The 23,465-nt window shown below is 36.9% G+C and overlaps 1 protein-coding gene across 5 annotated transcripts in view; it reads left to right on the top strand.

Moving 5' to 3' along the window:
• The window catches only part of ADAMTS20 (ADAM metallopeptidase with thrombospondin type 1 motif 20), a 172,546-nt gene extending 149,963 nt beyond the window's left edge, over positions 1 to 22,583 (top strand). For all 5 annotated transcript variants that reach the window (XM_034769790.1, XM_034769798.1, XM_034769810.1 and 2 more), the window contains 11 exons: positions 5,383 to 5,550; positions 7,778 to 7,951; positions 11,006 to 11,176; positions 12,209 to 12,409; positions 12,532 to 12,661; positions 12,829 to 12,923; positions 13,007 to 13,101; positions 13,513 to 13,646; positions 15,260 to 15,351; positions 19,336 to 19,440; positions 20,867 to 22,583. In XM_034769790.1, coding sequence (XP_034625681.1) covers positions 5,383 to 5,550; positions 7,778 to 7,951; positions 11,006 to 11,176; positions 12,209 to 12,409; positions 12,532 to 12,661; positions 12,829 to 12,923; positions 13,007 to 13,101; positions 13,513 to 13,646; positions 15,260 to 15,351; positions 19,336 to 19,440; positions 20,867 to 20,956 — 1,455 coding nt within the window. In that variant the 3' untranslated portion in view covers positions 20,957 to 22,583. The remainder of the gene's footprint in view (positions 1 to 5,382; positions 5,551 to 7,777; positions 7,952 to 11,005; positions 11,177 to 12,208; positions 12,410 to 12,531; positions 12,662 to 12,828; positions 12,924 to 13,006; positions 13,102 to 13,512; positions 13,647 to 15,259; positions 15,352 to 19,335; positions 19,441 to 20,866) is intronic.
• The last annotated feature ends 882 nt before the right edge of the window (positions 22,584 to 23,465 follow it).

The raw sequence follows: 23,465 nt of genomic DNA, 5'->3' as shown, positions 1-23,465 counted from the left end.
CTATAAAAAAAGATATATCTAAAACCTTCCAGTAAAGCTTTATTTATTGCAACTGCTCAGAATTCTATTTAAGCTGTTTCAAAAGAGCCTTAATTTGCTAGCAATTGATTATGCTCCTTCTGCATAAGAATTAACTTGTACATTTTAGGGAGTGCCAGCAGCTGCATCAGGCTGATCCTCATAAAATTTTAATACTGAAAAAAGACTTAACCAATGATTCCTAGTTACCAGGGTTACGGAATGACTTTGAACGATATTAATCAACTCCAGCTTTTCAGCGCAGTTTTATAATATTTTTTAAAGGATCTGCAATATGGAAAATATTATCTTAACCCATGTTGAGACAAATGCTAAAATTTCCGGATAAAAAAGTTGTGCAATTTTTCAACTTGTATTTGTTTTAAGAAAAATATTCATATTTCTTCCAAGATATAAAGTTCCTGTGGAAGTCTTTCTACACATGTGATCCATGATATATGGAAAATGTGTTCTTCATACAACGCCAAAGTCAATTCAAGTTTATAATCAATAAGTCAAAAATAACTAACCTGCTTTTAAAATATGTTATACAAATAAAAGTGTTATATCTGTGCTGAGCACTATGGGCCAAATTGTGCCTGGCTCCTATGGAAGTGTGCAGAGTGGAAGAGGACAAGGGACCTCCTTGACCTTGCACAACAAGAAGAGATCCAGGTATAGATTGCAGTCCTTGCTTTTAAAGGAACAATGGGATTGCTCCCTCCTCTGGGGATGCCCCCTTCATAACAGCCTGTAGAACAAAATTGGCAGAGAGTTAAACCTCACAAAGAGGTGGTGTGCTCCTCCCATGCATCAGAGAACCCGGATAGAAATGCAGGCCTGTGCATAGATAGCACAACTGAGCCATGTAACTACTACAGTAGAACCTCAGAGTTATGAACACCAGAATTACAAACTGACCCATCAACCACACACCTCATTTGGAACCGGAAGTACGCAATCAGGCAGCAGCAGACTGTACAGTGCTGCATTAAAGTAAACTACTAAACAAATATAGGGAAAGTTTTTAAAAAATTGACAAGGGAAGGAAACTGTCTCTGTGCTTTTTTCATTTAAATAAAGATGGTTAAAAGCAGCATTTTTCTTCTGCATAGTGAAGTTTCAAAGCTGTATTAAGTCAATGTTCAGTTGTAAGCTTTTGAAAGAACCACTATAATGTTTTGTGGAGAGTTATGAATATTTCAAAGTTGTGACCAACCTCCATTCCTGAGGTGTTCGTAACTCTGAGGTTCTACTGTATGCTAATTAACAAAGAGCTGATCTAAACCCCACTTGAAGTCAGTGAGAGTCTTTCCATTGATGAGAATGGACTTTGGATCAGGCCCTAAAGTCCAATTCTGCCACTCTTACACATGGTGAGCAGTACCTGCATTGTTTGGGGTTCTTTTTGATTTGTTAGTCTGTTTGGTTTTAAATAATTTTGTAGAAATTGAGGTTTACAAATTGAATGACAACAGTAAACTATGCTGAATAAGAATTTAAAATGCAGTAAATGTTTATCATCAGTATTTTTTTTATTACTGGTATATCAAGGATTGTTCCTCCTTCCATAGATGGTGTGAGCACTGAAACAACAAAAGTACATTAAACAAGTCAATCAGACTTTCATGTTTTGAGTAGCCACTCAAATGTTGGTGAATTAAAATATTCTATTGGAACATAAATAATATAACCCACACAGTGAAGCTTCTAATTGTGTCCTGATCCCTATAATGAATGGGAGTTTTGGGTGTGCAGGAATTCAAGATCAGGTCCTTAATTTGAGATACATGTAACAAAGAAAAGGATACAAAATCTATAGATCCTGTCTGTAGGTTTTCTAGAAAGGTTACTCTTAAAGTATGAGGTCTGAATTGCATTTTGAAATTTTTTTAAACATAATCCCAAACTATTCTGATTTATTTAGTTATTTCAGAAGGTATTAGATAAGCATGGAGTAAAAAATAACCTCTATGTTAAAAATAAAATCATCGTTGCAACTATTGTTTCTCAGTTAATTTAAAATTTTCTTGGTACAAACTGGAAAGTCCAAGACAAATGTTCGTGTCATTTACTGCCATTTAAAAACCATTCGTTAGGTTTTATTGATGGTTTTAATTTGGGATTATTTATACAAATTTATATAACTGAAAAATGAAAGTCCATTTCCCACAATTAAATTAAATGATCTTCGTTACAAATTTAAACAACTTTAAGAATCATTAAGTCCTAGTTTTCTTCTGTAAATATCTGCTAGGTAATCTTTCATTTGTGGTTTCACATTTTCATTGAGACATCTAATACATTTCAGCAGGCTTTAACCATTTTCACTTGAATGAGCAATATTAGAGATAACAAACTTTAAAAGAAACTGGACCACCTATAGTTCTATAATCATTATGTCTTGTATTTTCCTTTTGAATAACCATCTCATCTGTTCCCTCTCCACTGCTGTTGATGACCAAAACATTTGGTTCTGTTTATTTTCTGTTTCCTGTATAATCTTACTTTATGAAGTTTAATAGTAGAACTTTGTTATATAAGAGAACCTAGGGTCATATCTTCATACAATATATATAATGTATCCTGTAAATTCTATGAGTGATCTTCTTACATTCTACCTACTATTAATTTATGTTGCAATTATAATAGATTAAATCTTCAACCTTCTTTGGAGACAGGGCCAATGCAAATTTAGACAATTTGAAATTAAAGGAGGCATGTCAAGGTTGGATTTGGCTCACTAATTTTAAAGAAGATGTTCAAGTTTTGAATTGTTAGTACTAAACATAAATATTCAGTGTATAGTTAAGCACATGCAAAATAATGTCTTTAGAAGGTCGCCTCTATAAGGCTGCAGAGGGAAAAATATTTATGTGTGTATTTTATTACTATTATTTGACATCAATCGGCCATTTAAAATTATTCACATTTTATTAAACAAATTATTGCTGGATATACCTTAGAAGCAAATTATTTGTAAATATAATATGAAAAGTGTCTTGATTTTTTAATTGCAAGGGCAACAAGGAATTAAAGACTAAGCTTACCTTTGTGTTCTCTGCTATAGGAATTGCACCTTTGTAAGTAGAGAGTTCTTTGACAACAGGGCTCTTGTAATGCTATCTCTTGAATGAAGAAGTGCCCACAGGGGCTAGAAAGGCTGTGTCTAGTAGCTTTTGAGGATTAACTAATGATTGGCAGATGAAGACCATTGAGGAAGGAGGGGCATCCAGCCATGTGAATGTGCTCTCTTCCTATTATATCAGATGGGGAAGTGAGCTTGTGCTGTACTATAGTTCCATTCTATTAAAAACAGAATGAAAAGGGACAATCTTTAGAGTTTGTGTTTCTTTGCACATGCATTTTATTACTTCTTTTAAATATCTGTAGACACTTTAAGTGTACTACCAGGTATCAAGGTCTTCTTAGTATTTTAGATTTTTAAGTGTAGACAATGTGTGATGCTTTGAGATCTGAATCCTTTGAAATCAGAGTTTATCTTTGAAATACTTTTATACTTATAAGCTTTGTAAAAATTGCAGGTTTTCTCACCAACCGTAGTCTTAGATAAAGGTAAAGAAATAGCTGAGTTACAGCAAATTGTTTTATATGCAGCATTTACCACATTTTCCTCTCTTTGGATTGTTCAAAATGTAACACAAATTCTTTAAATTATAGACACACCATTTTAAAGCCATAAATTGAAAGGTTCACATGAAGGACAAATGATTTAGTTTAGAAACATTCCCATTTGTTGTAGTCACTGCCAATTAGAACTGTATGCTGTTAGTTGTGGGGTAAGCCAGTAGGCTTGTTTTAAAAACATAGTGAAAGTTACATAAAGAGACACGATATCAATTATGATGTTTAATAAATGCAGCTCAGGTCCCAAACCTGCAAAGATTTATGCATATGCTTAACTTTAAACACATAAGTAGTCCCATTTAAATCCATGGGACTATTTACATGTATGAAGTTAAAGCACATGCCTAAGTCTTTGCAGGTCAGGGCCTGAGTGAGCAAGTTAACATCCTATTTAATTAAATGTGATGAGCACCTTTGTGTAAAATGTGTGTGTCTCAGCAAAACAGTTGTGTAGAGTGGCTTGCCACCAGTAGTTTTAAGGCAAGATGATTTAGCGTTTTTGCAGCCAGGGGGCTGTATTTTGTAAACTTTATTTCGTGGAAATAGGAAATGATGTTACAAGGTTGATTATATTGAGATGTGATGTAAATTCCCCTAATGAAGGACACTAGATAGGAGAAAGAAGGAAATACCTGCTGGCATTTGTGAAGAAAGGGGAGGTTACCCACTTTGGCTAAGTCTTCTTTTCTGCATCTGTGTATGAATGACGTTTTGATTGCGTAATCGTTCTCCACCTGATTGTAGTGGAAGCAATTGCACAAGACTTCTAAGGCCTATGATAAATCATAGTCTAAAACCTAGAATAAATTAAACTGTACCCTTTCTGAAAACTGAAAGAGAAAAAATTTCCTTTTGTATATCAACATTTTTCCAGAAATGAATTTATCGGCTACATTAATTCTTCAGATATTGAAAGGCAGCAGTTTCATTAATTTATTTCCAATCTCAGCATCAAATATTGCTGATTTTACTTGTATGAAATACACCCATTCCACCCACACACTACATAGTGCAGGATCAGGATCTAAATAGGATCTGCAGAAATGAAGAGAGCTGCTAGAGATTTGGGGTGAAATCCTGGCCCCATTGAAATATAAATGTAAATAATATAAATGTGAATTATAAGTGTAAAAATAATAAATGTAAATTATAAATGTAAATTATGTAAATATATAGTAAATGTAAATATATAGTAACGCATGATATAGTAAGATATATTAACATAGGATTAAAAACAGTACAAACTCCATGAGGCTCTAGGGTCTATATGACACATTCTCAGACAGATTGTGGAAACTAAAGGAGTTTTGTTTTGTTCGTGATTTATTCTGATTCATTGTATAACCCATCTTTTCTTATACACACACAAATGAGCAGTATATTTATTTACAAACAGAGATTTGTTGTGAAATGAATTGTTGTGAAATCAGCATATTTATGAGATCTCGTGAGTTGACGGCTGATCTCATATATTTAAAAATGACTGATTGAATGAATGAACAATTAACTGATTGTTGGCCAGGTTGTGAACAATAAGTACTGTTCATTAGGAAACAACTTCTATAGTAACTTCAAAGTAGACATGCACAATATAAAACAGTTATTACTTATTTGTATTATGGCATATGGTAAGTGGTTGCTTTTTTTTTTTTTTATGTTATTTTAAAATTCTAATAAAGACAAAGGAATAAAGCAAATCTATTTCTTCTTTTCCAGTGTTCCGTTTCCTGTGGAAAGGGTATAAAGTATCGTGATGTGCATTGTGTGAACAGCATCCAAATTAAATTAGAGGAAGAAAACTGTAGACATTTAAAGAAGCCTCGAATCCACAAAGTTTGTAGAGCTGTCAGATGCCCTGCATGGAAGGCCAACAGGTGGAAGGATGTATGTAAAATTTACTGTAATTATATACCACTCTTCCTTCTAAGCAAAGCATAAAAGGCCATATTAATGCCATACTGCTTCAATTAAAGTGCTAGACAGAAGTTGTTCTTCATGTGCTACACACATAAGAACGGCCATACTTTGTCAGACCAAAGGTCCATCTAGCCCAGTATCCTGTCTTCTGACAGGGGCAAATTCTAGGTGCGTGAGTGGGAATGAACGGAACAGGTAATCATCAAGTGATCCATCCCCTGTCGCCCATTCCCACCTTCTGGCAAACAGAGACTAGGATCACCATCCCTGCCCATTCTGGCTAATAGCCATCGATGGGCTTATCCTCCATTAACTTATCTAGTTCTTTTTTTAAGAACTATAGTCTTGGCCTTCACAACATCCTCTGGCAAAGAATCCCACAGGTTAACTGTGCATTGTATGAAGAAATACTTCCTTTTGTTTGTTTTAAATCTGCGGCCTATTAATTTCATTTGGTGAACTCTAGTTCTTGTGTTATGAGAAAGAGTAAACAACACTTCCTTATTTACTTTCTCCACACCAGTCATGATTTCATGGACCTCTATTGTATCCCCCCTTAGTCATCTCTTTTCCAAACTGAAAAGTCCCAGTCTTATTAATCTCTCCTCATATGGAAACTTGTTTCATCCCCACACTAATTATATCTACAATTTAAACTGAAGTGGCTCACTTTAAGGTCTTACTTTTATCTTTAAACTAAATCACAGAAACGACTGACAAATTTGCAAGTGAAAATGAAAATCTATTTGATAATATGCATCCGTTGCTGATTAATAGTTCGGGGCTTTCCTCTCACAAGGCAGCCTGTTCTTGAAGGGAAGCTAGCCTTATATGTATATTCAAGATGAAATTGTTAAGATAAACATTTACATTCTGTGATTTTTTTTTTTAAACAGAACTCCAAATCTCTTGAGGTTTTCTTATCAGTGTGTAATAATGTATTGTGTCATCATTCATCACATGCAGTACTTTGCTTTTAACTTGCTCTTTAAGGGTAAACTTTTCAAAAGTGTCTTAGGCACCAGGAAGCCTGAAGCCCACTGTGTCCTACATCACATACATGCTTTTGAAATTGTTGTCCATCATCTATAAACAATAGAATATACACTAACATTTGCAGGCTATGGTATTAACATAATATATATAATAATGTATTCAATGTCATTCTTCTGTGCATATATGGGACAGATCAGTTTACCTGTTTAACTGAATAGTGTTTCACACACATTCTTTAGTCCCCTGGAATTGAAGGGGAGGAACTCAGACAAATGGCCTGGCCAAAAGCTGGGTTTCTTCCCATCCCCTTTTTATCTGTTTAGGGATCTCTGACTTTGGAGAACTTGATGGGGGGAGGTAGAAGCTCCATTCTTTTCCTGCACCACCCATCTCCCCTACAAAGACTCCCAGGATGCTTCCTTGTCGTTTAAGAGTCTCTCTCGCGTTGGGAGCCTGATATTATGGAGGTTCTTTACCCTGGCTCCATTGTGCTACTCAGGCAGTGCAAAGAGAGGGAGATTCTAGTGGGGGGTGTGGAGAAGTGTTGAGGTACACAAAGGGGTGTTCCTGCAGCATGATGTACTCTGGCAGTCAGTAGCTGGCAAATGGTCCTTTGGTTACCAGAACCAGCTGGCACAGGTTAGTGAACCAGGCTGCTCTGACCTATGCCTAATGGTAGGTGGAGAATCAGGAAGTTATAACCAGCACCCTGACAGTCTCACCTTTCTGCCACACCCTGAGGAAGTGAACACAGCAGAAAAACTGACCCAATCTATGAATGCCTATGTCTATGGTACAAATAGAGAATGAATGGTACTTACCAATCCTCTTCTTTAACTTCTTTTTTCCTTAATTGCTGTAACATTCTATTTCTCCAACTCTTCCCCAGAGTAGAGGTGAAACCATCTGTCAACGCTTTTTCTTACAATTTTCCTGTCTAAGGAGAACAGTGGGTATTGCAATGAGGTGTCAGCTTTGCTAAAGTCAGAAGAAAACAGTGCTCCCTAGTGAATGGGAGGAAAAACTTGCATTTAAATTGTTTTGACTTCCCAACATCAGCCCCTTGATGTAAAGTCTGTTTAACCTGAAGAGAAAATGGCAGTTGGGTGAGATGAGATTCTGTGGCCTGCATTGTGCAAGTCGGACTAGACGATCATAATGGTCCCTTCTGACCTTAAAGTCTATGTATTTTCTTTAGTGCTCGGTGACCTGTGGAGTGGGGATTCAACAACGGGATGTTTACTGTCGGCTGAAAGGCAGGGGTCGAGTGAATGAAGCAATGTGTAATCATGATGCCCAGCCCCCTAGTCAGAAGCCCTGTTGGCTGCCTGCCTGTGTGCCGTACCAATGGGTGACAGATGAATGGCAAGATGTAAGTATGGCCTTTCAACTAATGTGAAGTAACTGGCCTGCAAATGTGAACAGGCCTGCAAAATTCAAAAGCTGTGGCATGAAATTTCAAAGGCACTTTTTCTTTCTAATAAAGAACGTGTTTGTCTAAAGTTGTAAGCATAAACAGTGCAGAAAGTATCAGCAGGTCCCTAATGGGGAAGTTTAAAACTAATTTTAATGTAATAGTTATCTCTTTCTTCAATCTCATGTAACCTGTATCTAATGTAGAATATGTTTAACAATGGAGGCTTCAAAAATCAGAAACTATAAAATAATCACCTTTTAAGAATAGAAAATATCTGCAGGGAATGTCATGAAAGATGAAGTATTCAGTAGAAACTCCAAGGATAAAATCCTTTTGGGAACATTTCTTTCCACAATTCAGGGGGGGATAGCTCAGTGGTTTGAGCATTAGCCTCCTAAACCCCGCGTTGGGAGTTCAATCCTTGAGGGGGCCGCTTCAGGATCTGGGGCAAAAATCAGAACTTGGTCCTGCTAGTGAAGGCAGGGGGCTGGACTCAATCACCTTCGAGTTCTATGAGATAGGTATATCTCCATTTATTTATTTTATTTATTTATTTTACAATGTGGATTTGCCTTTAAAAATAAGAAATAAAATAAAACAGTTTAAGAAAATCCAAAGGCATAGAATTGTAAATGGTTTTGATATTATAGTAACTGTAAAAAATAAATAAGTAAAAATGTGAAGCAAGTATTGCGGATAATTAAAAAAAGAAGCATACCCAGGAAGATGCACAGGTAGCCTCGCTGTTATGCAATATTAATTTATAAGCTGATCCTCAGGGATGCTGCCTCTTAGAATCAGGCTACTAGGGGAACAAAGTCCCAAATTTGGGTATGATGATTTTTAAACTTAAATGGTGCACTATTTATACTGTAAAAGTATAGTCCTCTTGACTTGCTATTACTGTACATGCCATAAACCACAGATAAACCACAGATCACTTGCTGGTGGCTTGCAAAGAGCGGGGTATTGGTCACATGATTCTGGCATATTTTCCATATATATCTGCTAAATCAATTACAAAAAAGTTGAAGATATATAAATACATTCCTACTGTCACTTTGTCATGTAAGCAACTGCAGCATTTGCCAGAGGAATATTATGTGATCAGGAATAGAAGTGCCCACATGATTGAGATTGGGAGGGGAGGTGTCCTAGAGACAATCTCTATTAAGCTGTGCTCCACATTGTAACAGAGTTAGAGAAACCCCGGTTTATAATATGAGAGTAATTGTAATCATTGAAGTACTATGATGTTAGCATAACAGAGGGGAGAAACCAAATTTTACACTCACAGAACATCCTTGTGGTACTAGCCATCAGTGCTAGCGTCACAAGAATGTTTTGCGCACAATGCATATGGGCACCTCGCCTGATGATGCTAATGCTGAACCCTGGCTTCATGGGGAGTTGTGCACATGCACCCTTTCTTGGTCCATCCAGGTGAAGGCTGTTTTTCTTTAGGGGAATTATTTATTTCCTTTTCGTTTTCAAAAAAAAATCCTCTAAAAACGTTTATCTGAACTGAGAATTGAAATGTCTGTTTTAATTACTTTTTTTAAAAAAAATTCATCATCTAGCTTCATTTGCTCCCACATGTCTTCCTTTGCCATTTTCTAGTCTTTATGCTTCAGCTTCCCTGTATTGTGCTTTCAATGTCCCTCTGTGTGTCTGCTCCTCATCGGCTGCCTCTTCCTCTCATCATCCCCCAGATCCCAACAAGTACAGTGCTGCCACCTCTCCTTCTCTGCCCTCACCAAAAACAAAGGAAGAGGCACTTGACAAAGAGGTTCTGAGGTACCCACTATTGGAGTATTGGGAGTGCTGTGGTACTGACACACTAGGGATAAATATTAGCCAAGACAAACATAAACATGATTTGCTAGCCAGTGGTGCAGAGATTCTCTAGACTGTTCAGAAATGTTTAGGATAATGAGTTTTATAACAGGAAAAACACATTTTCAAGAATAAGTATGGATTTTCCCTTCTCTCCAAATGCTTTTTTTTTTCATTTAGAAATGCAGAGCTCTCAACTGGAAACATACAGTGTAGTCACATCAGGCGCGCATTTAACTTACACGAATTCAACTATGCGCAGTCTAGGGTTCCGTCCATCGGGCTGAGCGGGGCCGGCGGCTGGGACCCTGGCTTGCAAGGGGCTGGCAGCCAGAACCCCAGACTGGCGGTGGGCTAAGCAGCTCAGCCAGCTGACGGGCTGGAGTTCCATCTGCCGGCCCTGCTCAGCCCGATGGACAGAACCCCAGGCCAGCAGCGGGCTGAGCGGGGCTGCGTCCCCGGCTGGCAGGAGCGGGCAGACAGAACCACAGGCCAACAGCGGGCTAAGCCAGTCTGGGGTTCCAGCTGCTAGACCAGCTCAGCCCGCTGCTGGTCTGGGGTTTTGACTTTCGCCTTACACGCTGGCTTTAGAACCTAACCCCCACGTCAGATGCGACAGTTCTTAAATTCACTTTGCTTTGCTGTCTCTTCTTGCTAACTCATTTCATGTTTGTTACCCTTTGTGTGAAATTCCTTTGTTCACATTGTCCCTGCCCTTCTTTCACAGTTATATCCAATATTAATGGTTACTAATGTAGAGTTTGGATTCATTTTATCAAAACTCCTTTATAACTTAACATTTGCAAGATGTTCACTTTCTAAAGACCAAGTTACCCAGCGTACATTAATTGAATGCTTATTGTTTCTTATCCTTTCACACAGAGGTGTCATTTTGACCCAGCCCCTTGTCCTGCCCTGACATTTTCTTCGTTTTAACCTCTGGCTCACCTCGCATGTTACACAGTCATATATGAAACAATAAGGACGTATAATTACAAGTGCTGGTATCCGTGCTTTGAGAACAAAGGTTTGGACACACTAGGTGTTTTGTACTGAAATAGATAACAGGTTTCACTAGATCTTTGTTTCAAGGTTTTACTTGTGCACCAGATAGATTTGTTCTATAAATAACCATTTTAAATGGAAAAGCTGTAATTTGTTTGTCATACCCAGTGCTCAGCATCATGTAGGAAAAAGGAAACACGCCGGAAGGTCAAGTGTGTGGATGAAAACAAGATCCAAGTAAATGAAAGTTCCTGTGATCCTGCCACAAAGCCTCCATCGATCAAAAAATGCAGGATTGCTCCCTGTAAATATGTTGTGGTTACAGGAGACTTGTCACAGGTAAATTAATCATATTGCTAACCAAATTTTCATTTTGATGTTGTATATCAGAGAATATTAATATAAATTGTACATTCTGTGTAAAAAAAAATATTTTAGACTTTTTCCGCATGGGACATTCACACCAGCCATGATTTCTTATTGTGGCTCCAATACCACAATCCTATGTGGTTGTGTTCCACAATCTGTTGCAGCTCTGGGTGGGAGGAATCCTGATGGGTAGGTATTTTCTGGTACCTGTGGGTGGGGGCAACAGGGGGAATACTTAAGCTCTTCTCCTCCTCCCACTGCATTTGTGCTGCACTCTGAGCCTGTGGGCGGGGCTGAGTACTGTGAGTGCTGGAGGACACCGGCTCTAGACTGTCAGCTTCTCACCATCTTTAAGTGACTCTTCTCTGGAGCAGAGTACAGGGGGTAAAGGAATAGCAGGAACTGTAATGGGGTGAAATGGCATCAGCAGGAAGATAAAGGGAGCTTCTTCTTTTCTATCAGTTTTCTCCCCCTTGTTTGCAGCAGCCCCCATGTTTTAGAGATTTTGCCATGATCCTACTAGCCACAACTCATGACCCACCTGAAGATTCTCAGTTAGATAACAGCTGCTCCTCTTGGTCCTAACCACCAAATTCCTTTTCTGTGTACTGAAGAACCTCTCCTGGGGCCTCATCCAAAGCCCCACTGAAGTCAGTGGGAGTCTTTCCGTTGAGTTCAGTAGGCTTTACATCGGGCTCCTGGACCATTGGACCTTTCTCACCTGCACTGTGTGGAGGTAACTGCAAAGTCAGGTTCCCACCTTGGGACAGGGGATGGCATAAGCTCCCACCTCCAAAGGCTCCATAAGCCCTGAGGCATAGTTATTATAGTGCTCATTTCTGTACTCTGCCAGATCATTACTAAGATCTGCTGGGCCAGCATATGTGGGAATAATGGCTACTACGCCCCATACTCCCATTGAAGAGAGGATCAGAACTCACTAACTCTATATTTTGATGCTGCAAATATCATCAAAAATAATGCTTTTTGTTATTATTTCAGTGTTCAGCCAGCTGTGGGCTTGATTACTGGCAAAGGATCACATACTGTATTGGAATCCACACTATTCGGAATAATCGTGCCTATGGTCTTCGCTCAGTAGCATATCGAGATTGCCCAATAGTGCCTTCCCCACACATTTATAAATGTAATATCAGGGGATGTTTACAAGCAGCTACTTGGAAAGTGGGGAAATGGAGCAAAGTGAGTATAAATGTGCAAGCTAAAACTTTACAGTTGCCTCAAACACAAAAAAGTTTACCAAAATTTATTTGCTGACAGTGTTAATGATTTATTTTCTTCTGAACTTTTGGTTATATGTGTAGTGCTCAGTAGCTTGTGGAGTGGGAATAAAGGAAAGAAGAGTAGAATGCATGACTGAAAATGGTTTATCCAGTGGCTTATGCCTGTCACGTTTAAAACCAGCAGCCAGAAAGATCTGTCATGCAAAAGAATGTAAGTAATTGACAGTGATGATTTTCTACTGTACTAAATGCTTTCTTGGGATATTTATGTAAAAACTGTAAAATAAATATATTTTCACACAAATATACATGAGTAGCTGTTCAGATTCAATTATCAGTTCATGAAATATTGATATGGTTCAATCATTCATTTTTAAGGTGAAGCTTTCACCAGCTGCAAAGAAATCCAGATTAAAAAAAGGATTAGAAAGGATGGTGAATATTTACTTAACATCAAAGGAAGATTGATAAAGGTACTATTAACATTTTTATCACAAGGGGTGGGTTGTGAAATAAAACTTGTATTATGTAATAAGAGTTATATTTTTGGTTGTAGATTTATTGTTCGGGGATGCAGTTTGAGAATCCCAGAGAATATTTAACATTGGTTAAAGGTGAAGCAGACAACTTTTCTGAAGTATATGGATACAGGTATAAAGGGCTTGTTTTTAAGTCAGTGCGGTTCTTACTTTATGAAATGTATTTGGTACTTTGAAACTATAAAGCAGAGTTTTCCTTTGTGGGAGCATATGCATAGAAATATATTTGGGCCCAATTTTCAAAGATGTAGGCATGCAAATGTACATCACTAATGTAAATATATTTCCATACTGAATTTGTGTGTACCTGCAGTAACTGACCTTACAAATGACCTTTTATTATTTCAGTGAAAATAGCACCTGGTTATACCAGTGCTGCAGTTGGCCCAAGTGTATAAATGTCCTACTATTCAATATGTTTTGTGAGGTATTCTGTGCGTAGTATACAATGATTTGATTATTATTCAGTATGATACTACTTTAGAAAGCATATCAAAATAGAAACCAAAATGTGCTATTGCAGGTTACAAAATCCATACGAATGTCCTTTCAATGGAAGCAGAAGGCAAGACTGTGCATGCAGAAATGACTACCTTGCTGCTGGACACACTATTTTTAGCAAAATAAGAATTGATATAATCTCTATGCAAATTAAAAGTAAGTGTTTATATATTATTATAGAACTCTATGTAATATGATCCTTCTGTTGGAATTTTAAAGTGACTACTATAAATGCAAATTTAGGACCCAGTTGCGCCATTTCTAAACAAACAAAACTCTTAACTTCTGTGGCACTTCCATGAATGAAACAGAGAACTTCACAGGTTGAAACCTTATGCTTTCATGGGTGTCTCCTAACTTTAATACACATGCATAATCTGCATGTGTCTGTGTTTCTCAAGAGCAGAACTAAGCCTTTTCCTATAGCAGATTACATGGATTTTGTTTTCCAAATCTAGAGATGTGTTCAAGGGACCCGTCTAGGTTCAAGGTGTGTTCAAGCACCCAAGCTTTATGTTTATGTAAGTTGATGATGATCATGAACAAAAGGGATGAGAAGGGAAGTAGGACGTTGACTGACTGAAAATCAGTACTTTTTATTAAAACCATTAACTCTAACCCTAAATTTGGAGGTATGGGGGAGAGGGAGTGTGATGTGTGGTTTATTATTATTTTTGTTAATATGAATGTGTCAGGTTGTATGCATTCATATGAGATCAACACTTAAAAGAATGTCCAAATTTACTTGGACTTTAGAATGTAAAACATTTAAGAAACTCAATACAAATAAAACCAAAACCCAATTGTATTTATCCTCCCATTACAGAACACTTTTTTAAAAAATGTTCAGCACAATTCATAAATTTTAAGATCAGATGGGACCATTCGATCATTTAGTTTGTTCTCCTGTATATCACAGGCCGATTTCACCCAGTTACCTTCATATTGAGCCCAATAACTTGTTTGATTAAAGCATATCTTCCAAAAGGGCATGCAGTCTTGATCTGAAGACATCAAGACATGGAGAACCTACCATTTCCCTTGTTAGTTTGTTCCAACGGTCAATCACCCACACTATTAAAAATGTGCACCTTATCTCCAATTTGAATTTGTCTGGTTTTAACTTCAAGCCATTGGTTCTTGTTATGCCCTAATCTACTAGTTAAAGGGCCCTTCTCGCCCTGAACAAATGTATACACTTTAATATATACAACAACAAAAATAAAACCAAATTTAACATATGCCACAAATGGACAACAAAATTAGATGTTAAAACAAGTCATAAGAGTTCTTATTTTGTTAACATGCAGTTCTGTGAATTAATAAACTCAAGGTGTTAATGCAATCTCTTAATTATTTATGTAGTTTTTTCTTCATTTAGTGGCGAGTGGACAGGGGTCTACTGTGCCTCTGAGTGTGTTGCATTTTGTAATCTAGCTGGAATATTTTCATTAATCAAAGATGTTCTCTCTCAATTTCCAGGCCTTAGGCACTTATTTCTAGAAATTATTTGGGGGAAATTCTGTGACCTGGGTTATACATGAGGTCAGACTAGATGATCACAATGATCCCTTCTTGCCTTGGAATCTATGAATCTATGAGACAACATTGTCACTATTACATGTTTTAATTAAACATGCTATTTAAAATGTACATGGAAGCAGTTTACTGAAGTAATACTTTTGCTACTTTCTGCATATTGCTTATCTCCTGATAAGTTTTTAAAGCAACAATTCCAGTGCTAAATAATTGTCATATCTGTTTATTAGCTACAGACCTTCTCTTTGCTCAGAATGTATTTGGGAGAGCTGTTCCTTTTGCTACAGCTGGCGATTGCTATAGTGCTGCCAGATGCCCACAGGTATTTATAATTTTTTCATGAAATTAACACTTAAGAAAAAGATCATTTTACTAGAGGTCTTAGTAGGAAGATGCAATAAGCTCTAATGTACACTCAATATTCTGTATAAAAATGCAGTACATTAATAAAGAATTGCTTCTTGCTCCCTTCTTTTCTATTCCATCATCCCTTACATTTGCTCCCTGAAATTGTTTTCCCCACATCTGTCTCCTTTGCTGTCCCTCATGTTCCTGCTCCATGTATAAGTATCCAATCTGCTATTGATCTCTTGTGTTCCTGCCTCTTGCAGGAGTTGTTCTGGTGTTCTTCTGATGTGAAATACCCCTTACATTTTTTGCACGTCTTTCCAATGTCCTTCTAATCCCTCTTTCCAGCTCTCCTCTCTTGCTAAGGCCCCATCAAATTTCTCATTTCCTCTCCACCCCTTTCCTTCTTCCCTTCTTTTGATCCCTTTTGGGACAGCAGCATCAGCTAACTCCCCTTCTGTCGGTATTTTCTCTTGGTTTCTCTGCTCCTATGATGTATATGGCATGAGACATTCATTCACATAAAGAGTGGAGGAGCTGAAAGGCAGTACTTAAAGATAAGTCAGCCGTTGGCCACTCAGCAGCAAAAGAACACTTCCCACCATATGTTGTGAGTTGCCTTAATGACCTGGGACATCACAAAACAGATCGGAATACCTGTGTGGAGAAAGAGCAGAGGTCTACTAAATGCAGATACAGTAAGGCATCCCAAGCAGCCAAATGTCATCCACTGGCCTAAGACCAGCACCAGAATACAGTAACCAGAAAATTAAACCACAAATAAACAAAAATCTTCACAAGTGCTTCAGAGCACTGGCTACTGACAAAAATATCGTAGGGCCAAATCCACTACTGACCTAAGTGGGCACAGCTCTATTGAACTGCCTCTCTTTACACCAGTGGTGAACATGACCTTTATTAACTAATGATAATGAATTCAGATAATTGGGGATATATCTCTGCACTGACGAGTTCACCTATAGGAGATGCCTTGAAGGAGTGCTGCTGGTCTCTGTCCAGATCAATTGCACCGCTTCCTTCACACTCAAAGTTTTTCAAATCTGTTCCCAAGCCTGAATAGTATACATGACAGGCAACTGCTGTGCCATCAGTATAATTGCACACATGCAACTTTTATTTATTTCTGCAACATGACATCACTGTGGATGAAGTTACTTCGTGAAATACTATGGGTCTATGATTATGGAATAAGCTGCACTACATTTACATTCATTTTCTCCAGATGCAGTATTCCATAAAATTAATACATTCCACTTCTTTGGTACTCAAAGAACCACCTCACCTGTGTAACATATCAGCATGTGCCAGTACACCTAGGGGTATGAGTTTTACAAAATAAAAAGAGCAACTAGATATGAAAATATACAGAAAATAAGTTATACCAAACTATACGAGACTGAATTTTCATGACGTTTTCAGCATCTATATGAATCACAAGTGTGACACTTGAATGGTGCATATGCATCAGTAGTACCCTGAAATAAAAATAAACTCTTCATACAGTACCTACAGTCCTTTGTATGTAGTTTATTTTTGCTAAAGCTTGGGTACTATCATAATACAGGTATCTCATGAACACCTTAACGTTTACACCTTTAAACTAGGCTTGGAAGGATTAGATTTCAGTAAAAGTCGGTAAATGTTGATTTCACTGTATACCACAAACTGAGAAAAAAGTATTTCCATTGATGATCATTGAAATTTACAGATAGGCAAAATAAGAAAAATGCTGTTAAAAAACTTTATTAGAGTCAAAATCCAGTGATTAGATTTTAGAATTAAGCTCGTTAAAAATGGACTAGTGATTCAATAGGAAAACCAGGTATGATTTGTTGATTTAACGTATTCACTTTGTATATTTTTACATGTGATGTTGACAATTTGTGTTTTAATATTTATAAAGCTTTAACTTTTTGAATCTCAACATCTGTCATTAAATAATTGTCTGACCTCCTCAGAATTTCACAACTGTGAAAATTTAAATAGATAAAAATTGAAAAAATGCTTAAAGATAAACATTGATATTATCTGTCAAAATTGTAGAAAAAATTAAAATTGAAATTCTGCCAAGCCTAGATGAAACCACCCAACAGTAAGTAGAATATATATTTACCATGTTGGATTTTGGCAAAAGAATAAAACAGTAAAATGGGAAAGAGTCTTTCATGAAGTACTGTATGACTGGAGCTGATGGAGATTTCGATTGCATAGTACTAATCTCGTAGCCTTTGTCACTTTACAAAATTTAAAACAAGTACATTCAGTGCAGGTTTGATTCAGTTTTCATTAAAGTTAATTGCAAAATTCTCATTGGCTACTAAGGGGAGCAAGTTTTGGCACTGTCTGTATGTACATACACACAGAGAGAGTATTTACTGACATGTTTGTTTAAAACATCAACCACAATATTGCATTAATGTAGTTTATTCAATTTCTGCAACTTGTCTTCTGTGTCACCATTTATTTTCTAAAGTGGAAAAAATTAGTGGAAAAAGGGTAGTATAGTTTCTAGTTCCGAACATGTTTTCTGTTCTAAAGTGTATTTCAAGTCCATCTTTGATATTTATTTTTAAATACAGGTTTGCATATAAAAGGGCTCTGAAATCTATGCAATTCTCTGAAATTGTATTTATTGTACAACTTTGTATTTAGCAGTGAATTTAATTTAAATATTTATTTGTATCCGTATTGATTGCTTTTGTTAAGAGGTATATTAAGTATTATGTAAGCATTGAAGAGTGAGCTATCTCTTTCAGAATAGGGTGAGGCACTTGATCGGATACTGCACTTGAAAAAGGCTGAGAGCTGTGAGTAGGAGAGAAGGATTTGTCTGTAGTTGCCAGAGTGTGGCAGTCCCTGCCTATGTAGCTCCAAAAAGTTCAGAACAGTTTAAAATATTTATCTTTTGAGAAATTGTTGTTTCGGGTGTTGTAGCTGTCTTGGTCCCAGGACATGAGAGCGACAAGGTGGGTGAGGTAATATCTTTTACTGGACCAACATCTGTTGGTGAAAGACAAGCGTTTGAGCTCCACAAAGTTCTTCTTCAAAGCTTCAGAAGCTTGTTTCTTTCAACCACAGAGTTTAGTCCAAAAGAAGATATTACCTCACCCTCTTTGTCTATCTTTAAGAAAGCAGGCCTCATTCTGGCAGGTCTTGTATTTTTTAATACACAACTTAAAATAAAGTCATCAGATTTCAATTAGGAATAATAAGCAATCCACTTCAGATAAAATGTGACTCAAACCCAAACATGAACCAATCCAAAAAGTTTGAGGTTTTCAGAAATTCAGATAATTTGTAAAGTATTTTTGAAATTTGTTGTTGATCTCTCAAAATGTCTGGCTTTTGACCAGAATTGTTATTTGATTATTAAGATAACTGATGTTATGTTATATGGTATTGTAATTATGCCAATGATCTAATAATTGGTATTATTTAGCATTATTTCCCATCGCCAGTAAACCAGAAATTACTGCAAGGATCACAATAAAACTGTTTGTACCAATTTCAGCAATGTCTCTTGATGAAAAGGCTTGTTTATGTTTCAAATAAATATCAGAAATTTTGGATGTTTCTCTAATCTAAACTGAACTCCTGATCATTATGTTTTTGTCCATAATTAATTCCTTTGCAAAAACTATCTGGGAACATCACAAAATGTCTGAGTATTTGATGTAACCTAATTTTATTATAATAGGGGAGAAAAATATTAAAATAATAATTTACTGTCAAGGTATAAGAGATGGTGAGCAAGCTAAATACAGTAAAAGGCTTGTGTGTGTAAACATAGAGGTTTCTAGGCTTTTTGACTTTAGAAATACAAAGTTCAGTATGGAACATAAGGTTACAATGCAATACTCTAAGTAGTATTTGCTAATGTTAAGTGTCTTAAAGTTTGTACATAAGCTCTGTGCTTTGATTCGTTTTTTCTTGATAGGGGCAGTTCAGCATTAATTTGACAGGCACTGGACTGAGGCTATCCAGTACAGCTAGATGGATTGCTCAGGGCAATTATGCAACTGTTGATATACACAAATCCCAAGTAAGTAGTTTTGCATATATTTTGTCTATTCTCGACTTAACTGAGACACTTTCATATATATTTCAGAGCTGTAGGAAGTGGTGGTAGTGGTTCAGTAGGGACCACTCTTTAATCTCAGTCATTTCTGAATCAAAATGGTGTTCAAGGCCACTGACCTGTTTGAGGAGATGAGATATAACACTGAGGTCTGACAACTTGTGGTCACTGAAGAGCTCATGTCATCTTTCATAAGAGTTAAGAGTGTTTTAATCCTGTTCTCCTAACAACATTCCAACCTTGGTAAGTACCTTCGTCCTAACTAGCTTTCCCGTAGAATTTTAAGATGACACAGTGGCATTATCCAGGTGATTAATCTTTTTTACTATATCTATTGTGCGGAATTCTCCTGGATCTTTTATCTCCTACAGAATTCATGCAGGAAATTGAAAGAGCATTAGGGTATAAATAGTATAAAACACACATTGGTTAATTAACCACTAGTCCATACATGTTTTTCGTAAATTCATTAAATTTCAAATAGCCACATGGCTATATATTATTATTTATATTGCAGTACATTCTAACATTGCACAGTTAGCCTTGCAATCTCTGAAGGTACACAGTGTATATGGGTCAAGAATTTATGAACTTGTCTATTCTGTAGGATAGTGCACGGCCAGAGGGCTATAAATTGTAGAATGCTCTAAAGGATTGCACTCTAACTGCCCTGCATAGACCCTGCTGACACAGTCTAATAGGCATAGGCGCTGACTCCGTGGGTGCTCCAGGGCTGGAGCACCCACAGAAAAAAGTTAGCAGGTGCTTAGCACCCACTGGCAGTCAGCTCCTCCTCCTGCCCGCCAGCGGCCCTGCAGATCAACTCCTCCCCCTCCCTCCCAGCACCTCCTGCCCATCGGGATCAGCAGTTCTGCAGCATGCAGGAGGTGCTGGGGGGGAGGGGGAGGAGTGGGGATGGGGCACGCTCAGGGAAGGGGGCAGGAAGAGGCGGGGTGGGGGTGGAGCGTGGATGGGGATGGGGCCTGGGGTGGAAGCAGGAAGAGGCAGGGCAGGATGCGGGTTTGAGGCCTGCAGTTGAGCACCCCTGGAATAAGTAGGAAGCTGGCACCTGTGCTAATAGGTACCTATTGCCCATTGACATAGTCCTGTCTGAAACAGTGCTACATTAACATATGCTAGGAACCTTTAGGAGGGCATTTGTCTACAATTTACAGCCCTCTGGTATATGCTGCTGCACTGTCTGGACAAACCCAGTGTGTTCACTATGGGTTCGAGTTAATTTGATCTTGTCTTCCAGATACAGTAGTCTTCAGTGGGATGTGTCAAAGGTTCTAATGAGTCAGCATTTTATTAAACTGTTGTGTGTAACTATGGCATTAGTAGTTTCTCTTGACTGAGTTCTCACTATTTTTGCCTCTCTAATTTCCAGGATGGTACTAAAATATATGGAAGATGTGGAGGGTTCTGTGGGAAATGTATTCCTAACACAAGTATTGGTCTCCAACTTCAAATACAGTAAAAACCCTGAAGTGGTAAGAACATCAAAAGCAGGAAAATCTGTCTTTAAGGTGCAAATTCTAGGTGCTATTATTTTTTTCAGTCTTTCATCTCTGAAATGTTAATTTACTACTAAGAATTCCTTCCCATTTTCTTCAGTGTTCAGGGGTGCATATCATTGTTTAATCATTTAGTGATGGGCTAACAGGTGCATAAACCACAATCATAAACCCTCAGGTTTTAATAAAGAGGTATTCATTCAATGTACAGTATATACAAACAAATAAAATAAACTGCACTGATGTTACTGCTGGTAACACCTTAAACTGGACCATAATTGTAATACTGTACCTGCAACTAATCAGTGCACCTCATTGTACAATGTACATTAAAATGCATATACTGTGCTGATTTTGTTGATCAACTATATTAAAGTGTAGAAAAGAAGGAAACCAATTAATAATTTCAACTACTTTCAGCTTTATGAAACCTGTTGGGAATTATGTTTTGTCAACAATTTACATCAGAAGAGTGCATCATCAATATACTTTTTCCTGATACAGTTTCTATAGGTTTTTTTTTTCATTTCTGTGTTATTAAAAACATTCATTCTCTCTCTCTTTTTGTGGTGCTCAAACAGTAATATTAATTTTGGAAAGTGTAGTTCAAACTCTGTAGTCTCCATGAAAAATGTTAAACATCAAAATGTTGTTTTGTTGTGGGTACAAGAAAATAAACACATCATAGTTTGAAAATCTAGTTTTAAAACCCTACCTCTCACACAACTGTGTATACTGTAAAAGCAGTATACAATTTAGTATGCGGTTGTATAACTATACATATTTACTTAACCTCTGCCCAGATACTCCAGACATTTTATTTGTTGGAAGTGGCTAACAGCATATTAACAAAGCCCTATCTTGTCTCACTTTCACACCCAGAATTCCCATTGACCTTAGTGAAAGTTCTGGGTTCAACAAGGGAAGGTAGGGTTAGGCCAAAGTGTGTGTAGTGCACGTTTTTGAGAAGTGCAGTTTAATTTTTCAGAGGGCAATAAATGCAACTGTAATGTGCACTGTTAAAAGTGCTTCAGCCTAGAAAAATTAAACGTATAGGAGGAAATGTTTAAATTTCAGACATGATCTAGCTGTTTGATTTGTTGTTTAGAATTAGTCCAAGTCCAGAAATAAGTACAGAATAAAGATAACCTGTTTCAGGTAAATTCTCAGGTATTCAAAATAAGATTTTCTACGTGCATAAAAGGACACATTATGTACTAGATAATTATAGGCATTTTTCAACTCTAAACCAAATATCAGCTAACTATTTATATGCCAGTGAGAACTGGTAGGTCATATGGCAGCTATAGCTTAGTTTTACCCACAAAGTGTTAGCCAAGTTAGGAATACTTTTTAATGAAAGGCTATATTGTACCACATACGTTTAAGCAGTTGCTTTTTAGATAACACATGTAGATGACTATTTTGTGATCTCTGTATCAGAAAAGTATTTTTGCACTATGTGCCTTATACTAGTTGTAAACGTGTATAAGAAATATATAACACTATTTTCCTAGAAATGTTTACATTTATAATTAAAATGTTGTAATTTATAAAATATTTATATAATAAATATGCTTGTGTGATTGACACTTGAGTACTTTTGTTTATTTTTTCCACACTGAAGTATAGTATAGTATTTCAAAAATAATGAAGCTGTTGTATACCTTCAGAATAGTTAAAACTCCTAGCATCATTTGAGCAAAATACAACATATATTTTAATTCTTGAAATAATTGCCACACAATCAGTTGTATTCACTGTAGCGGCAAACAGAAATCAGTGTGTAGTGAGATTCATTTTTAAAATATTTTATTAAAAAACTCCTTTGTATCTAGAATTGTATTCATGTCTCATGGATTTAAGGCCTAATCCTGAAAATCTTGAGCACTTAAAACTCACAGGTGAGTTTGGGGAATGCAAAGAACATAGTATCAGAGCTACAGGAAACTTTAATGTTGGAAAGATTTTACAGTACTTTGTTCTGTAGAAGAAAGAGCTAATATTGTGGTGTTAGGATTATGCTAAGTAAGGACCCAATCCTGCAGCAGGATATTATGCTGTTTTATTAAGGAATCCTCCATGTAGAGGTCTTTGGTTGATTAAGATTAATCACAGGACTAGTCTAGACAGCTTTACAGAGGAAGTGGCTGTTCAGATTATGGACCACTACATTCAATAAAGAAACACTGAAAAGATGCAGATATCATCAGCTACTATGTAACTAACTTTTTAAAGCATTTTAGTGAATGCCTTTTTTGGATCATCTTAGTAAGATTTATCCTTTTGTAAAGCATTTGGAATAATAACTGTTGATTGAAATGGCCAATTATAATAATTCAAAAGCTATAAAGGACACAGCTTCCATATATGATTCTCCATTACAAAATCACAAAATGAATGATGCTTGTTCTCATTCCAAAACTGTGCTTTATGATCAAGAAAATCCAGCTCCTCCCAGTTCATTGTCAT

This window comes from Trachemys scripta, chromosome 1 (assembly GCF_013100865.1).
Source record: "Trachemys scripta elegans isolate TJP31775 chromosome 1, CAS_Tse_1.0, whole genome shotgun sequence".
Lineage (NCBI taxonomy): Eukaryota > Metazoa > Chordata > Testudines > Emydidae > Trachemys > Trachemys scripta.
The sequence above is the reverse complement of the archived record's forward strand: the minus strand, read 5'-3'. Positions and strand labels throughout refer to the sequence as shown.